The 16,004-nt window shown below is 44.7% G+C and overlaps 1 protein-coding gene across 1 annotated transcript in view; it reads right to left on the bottom strand.

Moving 5' to 3' along the window:
• The window catches only part of Plekhg1 (pleckstrin homology and RhoGEF domain containing G1), an 86,563-nt gene that overhangs the window by 18,806 nt on the left and 51,753 nt on the right, over positions 1-16,004 (bottom strand). The window contains exons 5-10 of the mRNA XM_059272780.1: positions 12,218-12,264; positions 8,573-8,723; positions 4,940-5,071; positions 3,308-3,490; positions 3,113-3,208; positions 2,920-3,006 (exon numbers count right to left, since the gene is read on the bottom strand). Of these exons, the coding sequence (XP_059128763.1) occupies positions 2,920-3,006; positions 3,113-3,208; positions 3,308-3,490; positions 4,940-5,071; positions 8,573-8,723; positions 12,218-12,264 (696 nt within the window). The remainder of the gene's footprint in view (positions 1-2,919; positions 3,007-3,112; positions 3,209-3,307; positions 3,491-4,939; positions 5,072-8,572; positions 8,724-12,217; positions 12,265-16,004) is intronic.

The raw sequence follows: 16,004 nt of genomic DNA, 5'->3' as shown, positions 1-16,004 counted from the left end.
TTGTAAATTAAAATCCATTTTTGAACCTAAATGGACTAATAACTTGGGTAAAAAGAGTAATTGTATCGTGCCTGTATTAATTGTTTTAGGCACCAAGGGAAAAACCACCAGGAATACACAGAACGGAACGAAGAGGACAGGCGTGTAAGCTGTCTCATTTGGTAATTGACTATAATTGGCTTTCAGAATCTTATTAAGCAATTTGATTTTCCCAGGATTCTTGTAAACAGTAGGTGGGGCATATCAAAGACATGGTGCCATCTCTCCGAAGGGCATTGCCTCTGAGTAATCATGTGAGAAGGCAATCACTGTTCTGCACGAGTTCCCTTGTATCTCGCGACACTCGGTGAAATCAAACTCGCACCTCAGTCTAAGCACATACCCCTGCATACTCATTTCCTGAACATAAAGCCACTGCTGGCATAGCTCCTAGAGACCAGGCTGAACATCTTTTCAGAACATGTAGAGGGCAAGCTGTGTACATACTGTGGGCATACTGGGTATACCTGTGATCCCAGCCATCAGGAGGCCGGGGGTCGGGGCGGGGATGGGGGTGGGGTGGGGCGCATGGTTGGAAGTGTTCAAGGCTGGCCTGGGCTCCATAATAAGACCCCATCTCAATCAACCAACCAACCAACCAAAGGCAAATTTCTTCTTTCCTAGAACTCCTTCCAATTTTTTCCACCCAGCACCACTCTTACAACTGATTCTATTTTCTGTTCAATTTCTCCTCTCTTGGTCCCATCACGGACATCCCACCATCCTCATAGATAGTCACTCACCCCTTTATCTTAGGCTTTGCTGCTTTATTTCTAATAACCATTTCCTCTACTCCACAGTAGCAACAGGGCAGTAAGCCCCTCCTAGAACCTGAACACACCAGGATTGCCCGGCCTCCAAGGTGGGTTATCAGGAACTGTCTTCAACTACAGATTCCATATTTCCCGATGAACCAGCTGACCACAGACCGGAAGTCTCTCCTCCACTCAGCCAGGAATCATAGTCACTAGAGCTACAGGCTCATGAACATGCGCCCTTCTCCTTATTGTAGGAACCTTTTGCGCCCCAGCTCAGCCACCCCTGGAGAGGAACTCATGAGTGCCATAGTTCCTTACAGCAGTTTCTATGTTGCTAAGCAATTTGTCACGACACCGTCACACGGACTCACGTGGCAGCCTCAGGTGGGTCATTGGTGCCTTTCCGAAAGGAGCTGAGTCACCTTGAGTAACTAGACCATTTTCTTTAGCAGTGAGTCTGACCCTCTCCACTTTTGAGCATCTACCCCATCACGGCTCCATCCCAGGGGATGACTTCATCACCCACACCAGCGTCTCCAGCCCTTCACGGTTTCCTAATTCCCCTCAGCATTACCCTACCATTTCTCTTCATTCTTCACTCTAGCTCGGGGAACAGGTTTTTAACTCTTTCCCAGGCTCCCCGCTACCATTTCTAGGCTTATGGCTCCATCCTTTCCACCTCCCATGACAAACGGCCCTTCCTCACCCTTGCTGCCTCCTCGTCTTCCCAGACAGCTCACTAACCTACACCATGTTTTCCACCCAGATAGCAAGCCTTGTTTTGACTGAGTGGCTCTCTACCCTACACCTTTTCGAACTTTGTGGGGGAAAAAAAATGTCTCCACCCAACCTGTTTCTCCTTTCTTTTCAACCCACTGCGGACATTCTCAAATCCATATTCTGCATCTGTTTTGGCCCCTCAAAGCTGCTTTTTTTTTTTTAATCCCTGTTACCCCCTCCTCATCAGGTCCCCTCCTCCCAGTCCTCACTGTGTGCCCCCTCTGGCAGTTTTCCAAGGACCCCTCCCCCAGCAGATGACACGCGGGGATTCCCAGGAGTCCCTGTTTCCTTTATACATTCTTGTGGGCCATCCTGTCAAGCTATAGGGCTTCAATCACGGCGTCTCCTAATCCTGGACTGCCAGAACCTGAATTTCCGCCTCCGTTCACCCTGCCAGACGCTCCTCTGCTCCCATCCAACCGGTTAGGTGTCCTCTGGTTAACTCCCAACCCCAAGCCCTTCGTGCGCCTTCTGACTCAAGCGCTGTCTCAGAGGCTGACATCTGTTCCCTTTGCCTGGGCGACCCGCCTTGCATCTGCTCCCTGTGCTGGGCTCCATAGGCGACTTGGCCGCCTTCCCCTTTCCCAGCCTCACCTCTGCCCTATCTCCTGGCGCTCGGGTCCCAACGCCAGCTGTGTTTGGGGAGCAGGGTGTCACTCCGGTTTTGTTTACTCTGTTGTCTCCGCCTCTATCCCCTCTCTCCCCAGCTTCTCAAGCACATTCCTCATCCTTCACGAGAGCAGGAGACCTTTTCCTTCCTCCCCCTCACTGGCTGGAGCTGAACACTTTGTCCTTCTGCCCCAGGCCACCTGGCTTTCAGCACAATTGTTTCCCCACGTCCAGCACACAGATCTGGGTTAGGCGGGCAGCTTGCTCTCGCCTGGTAAATTCCTTTCCTGCCAAACTGGGCTTGGTTTCCTGCTGTTCCCACAGGACCCAACACGGCCTCCTGAGGCTCCCAGGCCTCCTCAGAGGAGGTCCCATATTTTCTATTAGCTTCTTTATAGTCTTTCACTTATATTTTTCCCCCTTTTATCCTCTGGGCGGGGTGGAGGGGGGTTGGGGGGAAGAGAAGTTACCAACATTGCCACCACAGCCAAAGACATGTAAATCTGTAGTGGGTGCCATTGCCTCCTTTGTGTTTGTATATGTCAATGTACAACCTCTGAAATGCCTTTTTGTGGACAGGGTTTTGCTTGGCCATCCTCCTGCCTCAGATTCCTGACTGCTGGGATTAAAGTCTCCACTTTGAAGCTTGGCCTTGCTTCCCGTCAGACTCCTTGCTAGGGCCTGGACCTTTTCCACAAGCGTTACCGTGTGCTGACTGACCTCACTCTCTTACCTTAGCCGGGATCTTTGCGGCATGGTTCTCCAGAATGAGTCTCTTCAGGTGCAGGACCCAGAGCCGTTTGTCTTGCTGGGATTTGGCCTACAGGCGGAGATTTAAACAGTGAGATGTGAGGCCACACAGAGATGGTGGCCGGGCTCTGGGCACCTCTGTGATGCGGGGACCTAGGAGTGGACCGCCCTGTTACCTGAACTGTATGCTGCAGCTTGGGGTTCTTGTAGTGGAAGACGCTGAAGCTGAGCGGCTCCTTTGGAATCACCTCCACAAGCATGAGGTTGCCACACTGCAAGCAGAGAGCATGGGTGGGTGAGCCGCACTTGGGCACGCCACCAGCCACCCCCACCGCCCGGGCCTTGCATGCCGCCGCCCAGTGAGGACCCACCAGGATGTGAGCTTTGTAGGTAAAGGTGTCATCTCTCTTCTTTGTGATGAGAAGCAGCTTGTCCAGGAGGAAGAGTGTTCTCTCATTCTTGGCCCTCTGGATGCGGAAGGTCCCCTCAAGCACCAGCTCCCCGTAGCTGGTGAGGTCTGGCCCCTTCCAGTTAGTTAGCAAGCTCTGGATCTCCTAAGCAAAGGGAAATTCACCTCTAATTAAACACCAGGCACACCGCAACGCTTCACATACTCAGTGACGGGTTACTGAACCTCAAGGATGGTGACGGACAGAAGCCAGTGTTTATGGGGCAAGGCTGTCAGTCGAGGGTTACCTGAAAAGAATCAAATCATCAGTTGCTGAATTGCCAACTGCTCATTGTCACTCTTTAACGATCCAGTGTTATGGCCAGCATCGGCGGCTACACCTTTCAAAAACTTCACAGGGTCGTCAGCAGTGTGCTGCCATCATGGATGGCACCCTCCTCAAACTTGTGTCATTCTCTTCTCTTTGAATTAAAACCCTTCAATGTTTAACTTGAGAATGTTCTAGAAACTGAGTCCATACCGTACATAAGTAACTCAAAACTGAAGCCTGGGTAAAACCACGGACATTTTCTCAGGACTCTCCCAACTTCAAGTTCATTTATCCAGAAAGGAAATGGACATAGCTGGATGTACATCCCGTGTGATCCTGGTGCTCATGGAGCCATAAAGAGTGTGTCAGATCCCCTGGAACTGGAATTACGGACCATTGTGAGAATTGTGAGCCTCCATCTGTGTGGGTGCTGGAACTGAACCTGGATCCCCTGCGAGAGCAGCAAGTCTAGAACATAACCGAAAGTTCCTGCAGGGGGCGGTGGTGGGGGGTGCTGAGAATTTAGAGTTCTTCCTACGGCCTTGCATAATCTATGCGCATGTACTGCGTGGCTACGTAAGCCCCTGTACGCATGCGCGGAGCTCCTTTCAAAAGCAGACGCTGTCCGCCCCTTACTTTCTCACTGTCACCTCCCTGTTAGAGGCCACCTCCCACCTCCACGGACTCTCCCTCTCTTCACACTCCCTTAATAAACTCTTCATGTAGGCTTTGTTGTATCTTGTGGTCCGTCATACGACAGATGGACCTTAGCAAACCTGTCACCTGTCACATTTTAAAGTTGGAAAAACTAAATGCTCTTGAGATTCGTGTCTCAAGGGAAATGCGAAGGAACTGCTCCAGTCTCCAGTCCCCTCATGAGTCACCTGCCCTGCGACCACCCTAACACTGTTTGTCATGGCTTTGTATAAACTAGTGAGAGAGGAAGAGGAGCGTTACAAGTCCTTAAATAGTTCAGAGAGAATTTGATTTTAGCAAGAGTTGTAACTGATTTGTAATGATATCAGATAAGGCCTTGGGAGACTCATATTTAATCAGGGTCATCAAAGGAGCTATAACAAAATTATTAGTTTAAAAGTGATAAATTTTGTCCTACGTAGCCACTGTCATCAAGGGTCGGTATTATCCGTGTCCTGACCCGGTCTTCAGGGAGAACTGTGGTGAGGGACTGTCAATGAGGGGCACTACTCCCGCAGCCTGAACACGTGACTCGGAAACCAGCGATGTGTTGGATGAGCACTCCCTGGGAACCGTCCCCCGGCTCACCTGCAAGCGGACAGCATGCTCATGCTTCCGTTTCATGTCATTGATGTGCCAGGCCACTCGCTGCATCGTGTCTATAGCATCAAGCACGACATCATAGCCTTCTGTGTCCTTGTCAAGGTGGTTTTCTATTTCCTTTAAAAAAAAAAAAATCTGTTATTAGTTCTTTCTTCCCATGTAGTCAATGAAGCAAATGGCTTCACACACACACACACGAATATGTAATATATTATATATAAATTACACATAATTTATTTGTGTATTATCATCATACCTTAAGTTTAAGAGATAATTTTACCATAAACACCAACATAAAAAACCCCACAAAATGGGTAGGAATAATGAATATTACAGTACCAATATAAAGGGAACAACCCGTGCAGGAAGCCACATGGAGATATTGTAGTTGCAGTGGTGTCCAGGATCAGAGAGCATTTAGTAATATAGTTCTCATTCTCAAAAACAAAATATTTTAAAAATACATCATATATTAAAATATATTATGTATATTGTATAAAAATATATATATAGTGGGTACCCTGTGTAAAGCTCAGTGATAGAGCATGTGTTCAGTATGTACAGGTCCCGGGTCTGAGCCTCAGCACTTGACACCAGAGAGAGAAAGGGAGCAAGAGAGAAAGGTTTTAGCAAGTGGGGTTTCATGTAGTCATGTTTAAAGCCCAAACAGCAGTCATTCAGAGTGTTGAAAGGCCCCCAGTGTTCCAGAGCTGATTCTCTACTGTCATTACCATTCATCTTACCACCGAGTTTCACCATCCCAGGGAGAGAGACGCTACAACCCCTGTTATAATTCTCTACCTCTTCTACGGCTCTTGGACTCCTGAAGATTCCAGAGAGACCTCCAGTCTTTTGCTTTCTTACCTTTTCCAGTGTGCCTAACAGGAAGATGGTGTCAGAAAATGTCTTTTCCTGTTTTTGGTCCTGAGGACCAAGCTTAGGGCCAGACAAGTGTTCTACCACTGAGCTACATCTCTAGCCTCAACAAATGTCTATTAATTTGAAACAATATCTTCTTAAAAAATAGTAACCTTACATAAGTGCAGAGAGCTTCCATACTCATGGGTTCCACATCCATGGTTTTAGCCAGTGGTAAAGTGAGAATAGCTTTATCAACCTGAGTATTGCTGTATCTATAGCTATTATACTATTTGGGAACAATGTTTTTTAAAAAAAGTCTACACTTGCTCAAGGCAGATCTATTCCCTAAACAGTATAATAGTTACACACTTACATTATGTTAGATATTATAAGTAAACTAGAGGTTGTTTAAAGCCTAATATATGCAGGAAAGTATGTGAGTTATTTGCAAATAATTCTCCGATTTTGTGATTTTTAAAAACATAGCACACAGAGCAATAGGTTTCATCGTGGCACTCTATGCTATTTTATATAGGAGATTTGAGCATCTGTAGAGGGATCTGGAATCAATCCTCTGGAGATACTAAAGCAGTTGGTCATCAGATGCTTTATGACATCTATCACCCATGACTATCTAAAGAGCAACCGTTGGAGCTTTGGGTATAATCCTGAGGATTAACCCCATAACTTTACAGTACCACTGTTAAATATTGAATATTCAAGTTTTTTATCATCTAGCTTGACCATGGGGAAGAATCTGCATTTTCTTTCCAAAGTCTCAGGCCCATTTGTTAAAATGTCTAAGAAAAATGCACTGTAAAATGAAGGTTAAGATGAAACTCTTCTTTTAGTTTAAGAGTCGATTCTGTCTATCTATAAATGGACAGAGAAGTTCTGGGGATGGTCTTGTGAGGACACACACGTGTGGCTCAACTTTGAATTGATGTGAATTATGGGGAGATATTCTAAGCTACGTGTAAAAGCAAACATACCTCAAAAGGCAACAACAAGATAATTTGGGATACATTCAGTTACCATTCTTCTTTTTTTCCCTTCATTAATAGCCATTTACAAATATCAATTAAGTTTTTGTAAAGATCTTGATTACTCAGAGGAGCTAAGATCTTGGATTTTTCTTGATTGATGGCTACCTGATTCTCTAGAAGACTAATGTCTTATATGTCATAGTGACTCAGTTTAGCAGAGATATATCCTGCGAGAGGTGTTTTTTTTTTTTTTCAAGAATTGTCTGAACACTGACTTAGCAAACTTATTCCACTAAATCTTTTTTTTTTTTTTTTTTTTTTTTTGGTTTTTCGAGACAAGGTTTCTCTGTGTAGTTATAGTGCCTGGCCTGGACCTCTTTCTGTAGACCAGGCTGGCCTCGAACTTACAGAGCTCCGCCTGGCTCTGCCTCCCGAGTGCTGGGATTAAAGGTGTGCGCCACCACCACCTGGCATCCTACTAAATCTTGAAGGTCACGAGGATTAACTTAAAAATTAAGGAACTATTTCTAGTGCGGCTTCATAAGATAGTAGACGATTCTCCAAGGATAAGCTACTTAAGCAAGTAGACGAAGACATTTTTGGTAAAATTCTACATATGTGAACTCAGCAAACCAGACATGATTGCCCAAGTTAGAAACCTAGAGTCATTTCAAAAGAAATACCACATATGGTCAACGGTCACACCACCCTGAACACGTCTGGTCTTGTCTGATCTTGGAACTGAGACAGGGTTGGGCTTGATTAGTACCTGGGTGGGAGAGATACCAGGAATGCTGACAAAACAGAGCTCTGGATTAAAATGTTTACTTATTTGTTGTTTGATTGGTTGAAGGAGGGTCTTATGTAGCATAGGCAGGCCTCAAACCCTCTGTCTAGCTGAGGATGATACTAAGGTCTTGATCCTCCTGCCTCTACCTCTAAAATCCCTTTAGGAAAAGATTCTTAATCTAGTATACAGAATAACAAATTATAAACACTATCTCATTTTTATCAAATGGCTATGAGCCACAGTGAATGTAGCACCTTAGAGGATTTGGAGGTAGACAGACTTGCCTCAGGGTTCTGTTCCTCAGCCTTACTATTCTGTTTTTCCTCCCACTGCAAAGCTAAGTAAATCCAACTAGTAGAATGCAAACAATCTTCAAAAAGAACTTTCTCCATTAACTAAACTTCCTTAGAGGATATGAGAGGTGAATCTGAGCTCTACATCCATCTTATTTCTAAAGCCTTCTCGACTATTATACAAGTAGTAGAAACTACTAGAAAGGGTCGATAGTCAGAACCGAGGCTGAGCCCCACTCAGAGATCCTTCATGGGGCTGCCCCTCTGTCTACCCCCTTTCTAGCACTTTCTCTTTTCTTCCATATGAGGGCCAATCTATGACAGTTTTCCCTCCCAGCTGCCTACTGAATTGGGGCTCATGGAAATAAAGCAAAACAGGAAAATGAATCTGCTTTTCATTTAGATGCTAGCTCCCTGCCTGTAACTGACCCTGTCCAGCACAAGGCATTCCTCAGCCCTGTCACTATCCAAGTTCAAATTAATCTTTCAGCTTGGCTGTTGTAGATGGGGCTGCAGCCCTAGCATTCAAGTATCTCTAATTCCTCAAAGCGGTTGTAAAGCATGAGTGTAGAAAGTGTTTCCATATGAGCACAACATTTTCTGGCATTCCCACCCCGCCCCCCAATTTAATATACACACCCCAAGCCCCCATCCCCTGGCAAGAGTTCTAGCACAGGCTGAGACTTACATGTAGAAGGAGATGATATTTGAGAATCCGCTGGACTGGTTTTAAGAGATAGGACCCTAGGGGCAGTGAGTGTTTCAGAGTTTCCTGGCGCTCTCGGAAGAACTTGGCCAGTATCTTGTTCCTCATACACTCGGTTAGCACGGCCACAGACCTGCAAGAGAAGCACATGCTTTTCATCACGATGATGCCATGTCTTATGTGGGTGTTTGAGGTTTCAACGCCAGTCTTGGTGGAAATATCCTGAAACAGGTAGAGTACCATGGAGCTAGCTCCTGGCTAGAATGCCTTGGAGCAAGTCAGGAAAAGGTGTCCCTTTGGATGGACTGAATTAGAAAAGGGAACTGAACCCAGTGGCATAGAACCATGGGTTTGGGCTTCGACAGCCCCACTCCAGCTTGACAAGAGATGTTTGTATTGGACTTTAGTCCCTATACATGCCTCATCCAGATGTCTTTGTACGGCACTCATGGTATGCATCTGGATTCAGTTCCCACAGGCCAGGTTATCAGGCACAGCTTGCCTGGTTTAAGACAAACAGTTCCTTTTTTATCACAGACTTGGTTTCCTATCAGGACAGTTGTCACCCCTCAGACGGTTTGAGAAATGTGCCTATTCTACCACTTCCCCAGAGTTGACCTCTCTCAGAGAAACTCTGAATAGCTGCCCCCTCTACTGACAATCTGCTCTACTGACAATTTTTGGTAGTTTCACTGCAGGGTATTAGAAAAGGGGCAAGAGTCCCTTCCGCAGTTCCCAAAGTAAATACATAGCTCCAACGCATCTTAAAGCAAGAGCGTGAAATGATGCTTATCCCTTCCATACCAAGCTAGTTAATAAGATCAGCTATCACACACACACGCAAATTAAAACTCTGATGGATGCAGGTGGGAACCATTCTATTCTTTTCTTCCCCAAGTTACTGCAATGTTTTCAGGATTTTAATTGAGACAATCAGATGGAGCCAAACAGCAAAATAAGACTCCTTGGAAAGACATTAAGTGAAAGTCTTGTAATTAAGCTGTTAGAGTCCTTTTGTGCTATCTGCTTTAGAAATATCAGCTAAAACGGATTTATTTCTCCCTTGAGTCCTGATTTGTAAACTTTTCATTGTGTGACCTGGGTATTTCTCTGAAGTCTTTTGGAATTAGGAGCAGCTGCTCAGTAGCCTGGTGGGTGACTGATGGCCCAATCTCTTGCTCAAGATCGGAATCTGCTACAAATCAGGGCACATGACACTTGAGGTTCCCGGAAATCTCAGGAATAGGGCAGGCATCTGAGGACAATGGCATGACCTCCTTTGTGTCTGTCCCTCGGGGAAGGAGGGAGGGGCCTGTGCCTCTTCACAGTGAAATCACCAGGGTGTGATTGGCATGAAAGAAGAAGTCACTTGCCAAGGTGTGCCTGTCACATTTAGAATCATCAGCCTGGGTCTCAAGTGGGGAGAACAATCTTGGCACTCCGCGCTTGCTAAGACAGGGACCAGGGAATCTCAAGTCTCAGAGCAAACTGCCTGGAGACAGGCACAGAAATATTTCTTTGTAGATATGAAAGCCACACATTGGGCAAGAACTGGACATGCCTTCTTCATTGAGAACATCCCTCTGTTAACACGGATTTCTTTAAAGGCAGACTCATGATCAAAACGCAGAGTCTCCAGGAAACTGTCCTTAACAATCCCCACTGGGGCGATTTCTTGTTACTTCTGTGTCTTTAGCTTCTGCTGCATGTTACCGAGTCCATACCATATTCATTCCCATTTAGGTATTTAATTACCCCTATTAAACAATTTCAGTGGTATATGCAGTTGGGTTCTGCCCCTCCAAAGCATACAAGCTACTTGAAGGCAGGAATGTTGGGTCCTGGTTCCTGCAGATCTCCACTAACCAGGGAACAATGTGGCATGAATAGCAGGTTCTTAAAATCCTTTTGGCACATGAGTTCACTTTCCTAGTATCCCCAAACAGCCCATGATGGCAAAGCATAGTGCTTCAGTAAGTTGGAAAAACTTTCTGAATTTTTGATTTGGAAAGTTTCTATAATGAGGTTATGTCTTTGGATGGTATGTTCATAGTGAAATGCACAGAGACAGACCGTCTCAAGCCAGTCCTTCTAACCATCAGACATAGCACCTTGCTGATTTATCAGTTTGAACAGCTTCCTATTTGCGTGGGAAGAACTTCTGTGGACAGGCTGTGGACTGGCTCCATGGTTCCTCTGCTGCATGGTATTTTTGGCTTATGGATCATGAGATTTAGTTGATGCATCCTATAGTCCATACTGTATCAGAAAAAAATGCTTAAGTGTAACCCTGCAAACTATGGGTATGTCTATATAAAAGGATCATGACAAATGCTTGAATATGCATGTGGGGTGTTTGTTTTAAAGAGAAATCTGGGAAAAGCATACCTGTCCATCCAAATGAATAACCATGGTGTCACATGTCACATCTTGAACATTATTTACAGGAGACTAAAATTTTACAATGGGAAGTGGTTGTTAAAAGTAATTATGAACTTCAGGCTTCTTACTATAGCCTAACCTTTTAGGCAACTCCTGGGTTGCAAGTTAGGGGTGTATGTCCTTCCTTCCCTTGGTAGCCACAAGGATTCTACTGTACACTGTATCCTTGTGGACTACCTCTGCCAAAATTGACCAAGGGTGTGCAAGTCACCCCAGCTCTCTTTCTGTCTGGGCTGCAAGAGCCAGCTGATCATCTCTTCAAACAAAGTGTCAGAACTTTATGAAGATATGGTGGTGGGTGGCCTGAGGCTGGAGCAACTTGGCTGACATCCTCATTGGGCTGTCCATCAGACAAGACCCTGTGGAGTCCATTTGCAATGGGTCCCTCAGCAGGGTCATCCATAAAATGGGAAGAAGGAAGGGGTGGTGATGGATTTGCATTTTATGAAACTCTACTGGGTTTCTGGCACTGGGGTGGGTGTCCTGGATTCCTTTATTCTCCAAGAATCTCTACATTACTCTACATGTTTAATTTAGCATTTGTTTCAATCCTGCTCAGGGGTCAAATATCCAATAAATGTCTTGTGGAGAGACAAGAAATGCCTAGAGTTGTAGCCTTGTCTTTTAGCCCTTATTCAGTGATCAGTACCTTTTCCGGGATGCTCCTGGTACTGCCATCCCAATACCAATCTTAGATACAAGTGAAATGGAGCCAACATCCCTGGGAGGCTGGGAGTCATGCCAACTGCTCATGACCTGTTCTTTCTGAACTTTATAAAACTTGGGAAACTCATAAAGCTTACCAAGCAAAACTGGAACATATTTTCTTCCTAGCTTGGTTACACAAATGCATCTTCAAAATGTGGCACACATTTAAAAAAAAAGGCAAACAGAGAAGTAGATAGCCCTATGCAACAACACGGATATATCAATTTTCCTTTGGAGCTGTGCAGTGATGTTCCCGGTCTTATCCAATGTCTTTCATGAATTTTCCCTGCTCCAGCTCCATGGATCTTCCCAGTCCAAAAGGCATCAAACAGTATCTGAGATCCCCAGAGTCCGTTCTCAACATTTTCGCATTTCCCATGGTCTTCAGCACAGTGCCAGGCAGACAGTGCCCGACACTGCATCTAACGACTCGAAACAAAAACAAAACGGAGAACTCTGCTCCTTTCTAAGCCATACCTTGGGTAGTTGGTGCAATACTGGGTATAAATGTGGAACTCTTCACTCTACAAGGAAACAAAAGAGACTTTCATAAGCCCCAGAGCACAGACAACAACAGTCATTCAAAAACAACACAAGAAAGAGCAATCAGGCTTTTATCGTCCCAGTCACATTGGTCCCCCCCCCCCCCAGCCTGTGCGGCCATCATCTGTGCCCACTGCTTTTTACCCAGAATCCATGTAACTTGAACTCACTCAAGTCCAATAAACACCCTGAAAACCTGCTGTGTCCCAGTGATTCTGAAGACAAATAGAAAGAGATGAAAACAAAGTTTTTGTCCCCAGGTGCTTACAGAAACATAAGTAGGTTCTGTTTAAACACCACGCAGTAAGAATATGTCGGAATACGCACGGGAGACCAGGAAGCTGCTCCACATGCAGAAGTCCTGCATGTGTAGCTCTCTCCACCATGGTCCTCCCTGCTCTTTTCCCTGCATAGGCACTGGGCCTGCCTTGAGAATGCGTTCAGGCTGCATTTCTTCCCAGCAGCTTTCCTTGAGATTTTGGCTTGAGCCAACTGTTTCTGATTGTGAACATTCACCAAAGTCAGCATTCATCTGTCTGGGAGCACTGACCAAATGGTACTGATGTCTTCTGTTTATCTCTCTGGCTCACCATAGTCAGGGCAGGGGCCACATTTGTCCTCTTGACAGATAATACCTGTTGACCCCTCTCTCCTCCTGAATATCAGCTGAGAACAGAGCCTAGGTCACCTGCATGCACCTAGCACAGGAGCCATGTCTCAAAAGCAACAAAGGTTTGCCTAGCAAATGGACCCCCATCCCACCCGCCCTAAAATCTCGACTTCCAAGGCTACCTTAATCTTTCAGCTGTGAATTTGTATTACAGGAAATAATACATTGATAGTGGCTGATTCGGACAGTTCTTCAAAAAAGTAGGGTCACAACGCCATGGAAATATAAAATAAGCATTGTCTCTTCTCTTATTTCACCTATTAATGAGGAAATTGGTCAGATATTACAAACTGGATCAAAAGAAAAAGAAACAGAGCACACTTAGGTTAATGACTGATGACATGAATTTTTACGAAGAGATACGAAACTGGCCTTTTCCTTCTATGGCCTGGGGTGAGGAAAGAAATCAATTGTCAAGTCAGTCATGATGATGCAAGGCAGGGCCAGGAGGACTGTGAGCTTGAGGTCAGCTTGGACTACACAGTAAGACTGTCTGAAAAGAAAGGAGGAAGTTGGGAAGGGAGGGGGAGGAAAGGGAAGGAAGAGAGGAAAGAGGAGGTGAAGGAAGAGGGGAGGAAGGAAGGAAGGGAAGGAGAGGAGGAAAGGAAGGAAGGGTTAGAAGGGAAGAAAGGAGGAAGAGAGAAGGGGACCCATCACCCCAGTTCCTTTGCATCCTTGAGGACAAGCACTATTTATACTACTCTCGGTTCTGTAAGATCGACAAAGTGGAAAAACATTCTGTACACCCTCTGGTGTACACGGACCTTACTGAATTACTAACTGGGAAGAATAAGCCAGAAAACTGGCGGTGACACCCACTAACTTGTCTTTGGGGATTCCCTACACTGCCAAGGGAAAGAAATACATCCTCAGTAGGTGTAAGGAAAGTTAGAGTTTCAAACTTCTGGTTGGGCAACTGTCAGAACGAATAGCTCAAGCCAAAGAATTTACTGGCTCTTGCAAACACTGACCCAGAGTTTCATTTTGACCAAGAGCCGCGGGGTATTTTGCCAGGAATTCACATTTCCTGACTTCCTAAAGAACTCCATGCTCAAGACACTGCTTATTTCTGATATTGTTAACTTTAATTTTTAATTCCTGTCTCTACTTAGAATCTTCTTGGTTAAACTCAAGTAGGATTAAGTCAATATTTATTTTTTTGAAATTCATTATGGAACATTTTAAGAACATATAAAATTAGAGAGGATGGTAACTATTCAGGTAGCCACCATCCAACGTGATAACCATTAACTCAAGATTTATATCTCCCTGCTCCTCTTGCCCCTGCTACCATCACACTGAAGTAAATTCTAGACAACATATCATGTCACTTATACTTATTTTACTACATGTCTCTAACCATTTTTCAAAAATATTTTATATTTTATGTGTATGGGTGTTTTGCCAGCATGTACGTCTAAGAACCACATGTAAGCATGGTGCCCTTGGGGCCCAGAAGGGGGCCTCACATCCCTTGGAACTAGACTTACAGATGTTTGTGAGCCACCATGTGGATGCTGGGTATCAAACTTGGGTCCTATGGCAGAAAAGCCCCTGCTCTTAATCTCTGAGCCATTTCTTCAGCCCCTGTCTCTAAGCATTTTAATCAAGAGGCCTCACAATTCCATGATCACACTTAAATAGTCCCATGACATAAGGTTTGCCAATAACTATTCACATTTCTCTCTTCTGGTTCCTCTCCTTTCACATTCCACTGCTTGATTTGAAGCCCACAAAAGACTCATACACAGCACATGTTATCAACTGGTTGATTATTTTTGCTCATTTGTTTGCTTTGTAATGCTGGGACCCAGAATCCCAGCATCCTTGGCAAATCCTCTACCCTCCACTGATCTTTATATCTTGACTGGTTTTCCCCTTGACATTTAGCTGTTGAAGAAACCCATCCATTCATTTCCCACATGGTGCCAGGCTCAGTGGTCCTGGGGACACATTGCAGTCCCTCTCTGGATCCTCTCCATTGTACTACTGAGTGCTAACAGAGGCTGGCTCAGATTGAGGATTTATAGTTTGGCAAAATGCACCATAGGTTGTACTGTACTCCCAACAGGAGGTGCAAATGTCTGGACATCTTTTTTGTGATGTTAATAGCCATTGGCGATTACTATTAAGTTTGTTTCTAGGGGTTACCAATGGTGATATTTCTAGTTCAGTCATTCCTTCTTTAATTGATTATTCTCAGAATAATGTGTTGGTTTCTTAGTATCCTGTAAAAAACCTGTCTGATTATTAATGTCACTGTAAATTCATAAATAGGAATATGTTTATTTAATGAGGTTGAGTTATTTTCAAATAACTATCTTTACTTGTTGTATTAGTCAGGGTTCTTTAGTGGAACAGAATTTATAGAATGAATGAATGAATGAATGAATGAATGAATGAATCCATCCATCCATCCATCCATCCATCTATCCATCCATCTATCCATCCACCCAGGAAGGGGATTTATTAGAGCGGCTTATGGTCTGTGGTCCAGTTAGTCCAACAGTGGCTGTCTGGACATCAATGGAAGGTCCAAGAATCTAGTTCAGTCAATGAGGCTGGATGTCTCAGCTGGTCTTCAGTATGTACCAGAATCACAAAGAAATGGGTTCTAATGCCAGTGGAGGAGTGGACTTGCCAGAGAAAGTGAGAGCAAGCAGGCAAAGAGAGAGAGCTTCCTTCTTCCATGTCCTTTACATAGACTGCCAGAAGAAGGTGTGGCCCAGATTAAAGGTGGATCTTCCTACCTCCAAAGATCTGGATTAAAAGTGGGCCTTGCCACTTCAAATGATTTAACTAAAAAAAAAAAACAAAACAAACAAAAAAACAAAAAAAACAAACTCTCACAGGTGTGCTCAGCCACTTAGGTTTTGGTTAATTCCAGATGTAGTCAATTGACAACCAGGAATGACCATCACACCGGTGTTCAAATGACCCCCATCTTTGACCAGTTTTTAGGCACCTCTTCTCTGATACCGGCCTAATTGTGTCTATCACATGATCTATCATCTTCAGAAATTTCATGTTTTATGTGTGACAAGATATTCC

This window comes from Peromyscus eremicus, chromosome 8b, assembly GCF_949786415.1.
Source record: "Peromyscus eremicus chromosome 8b, PerEre_H2_v1, whole genome shotgun sequence".
Taxonomy (NCBI): domain Eukaryota; kingdom Metazoa; phylum Chordata; class Mammalia; order Rodentia; family Cricetidae; genus Peromyscus; species Peromyscus eremicus.
This window is presented reverse-complemented; position numbering and strand designations above follow the sequence as displayed.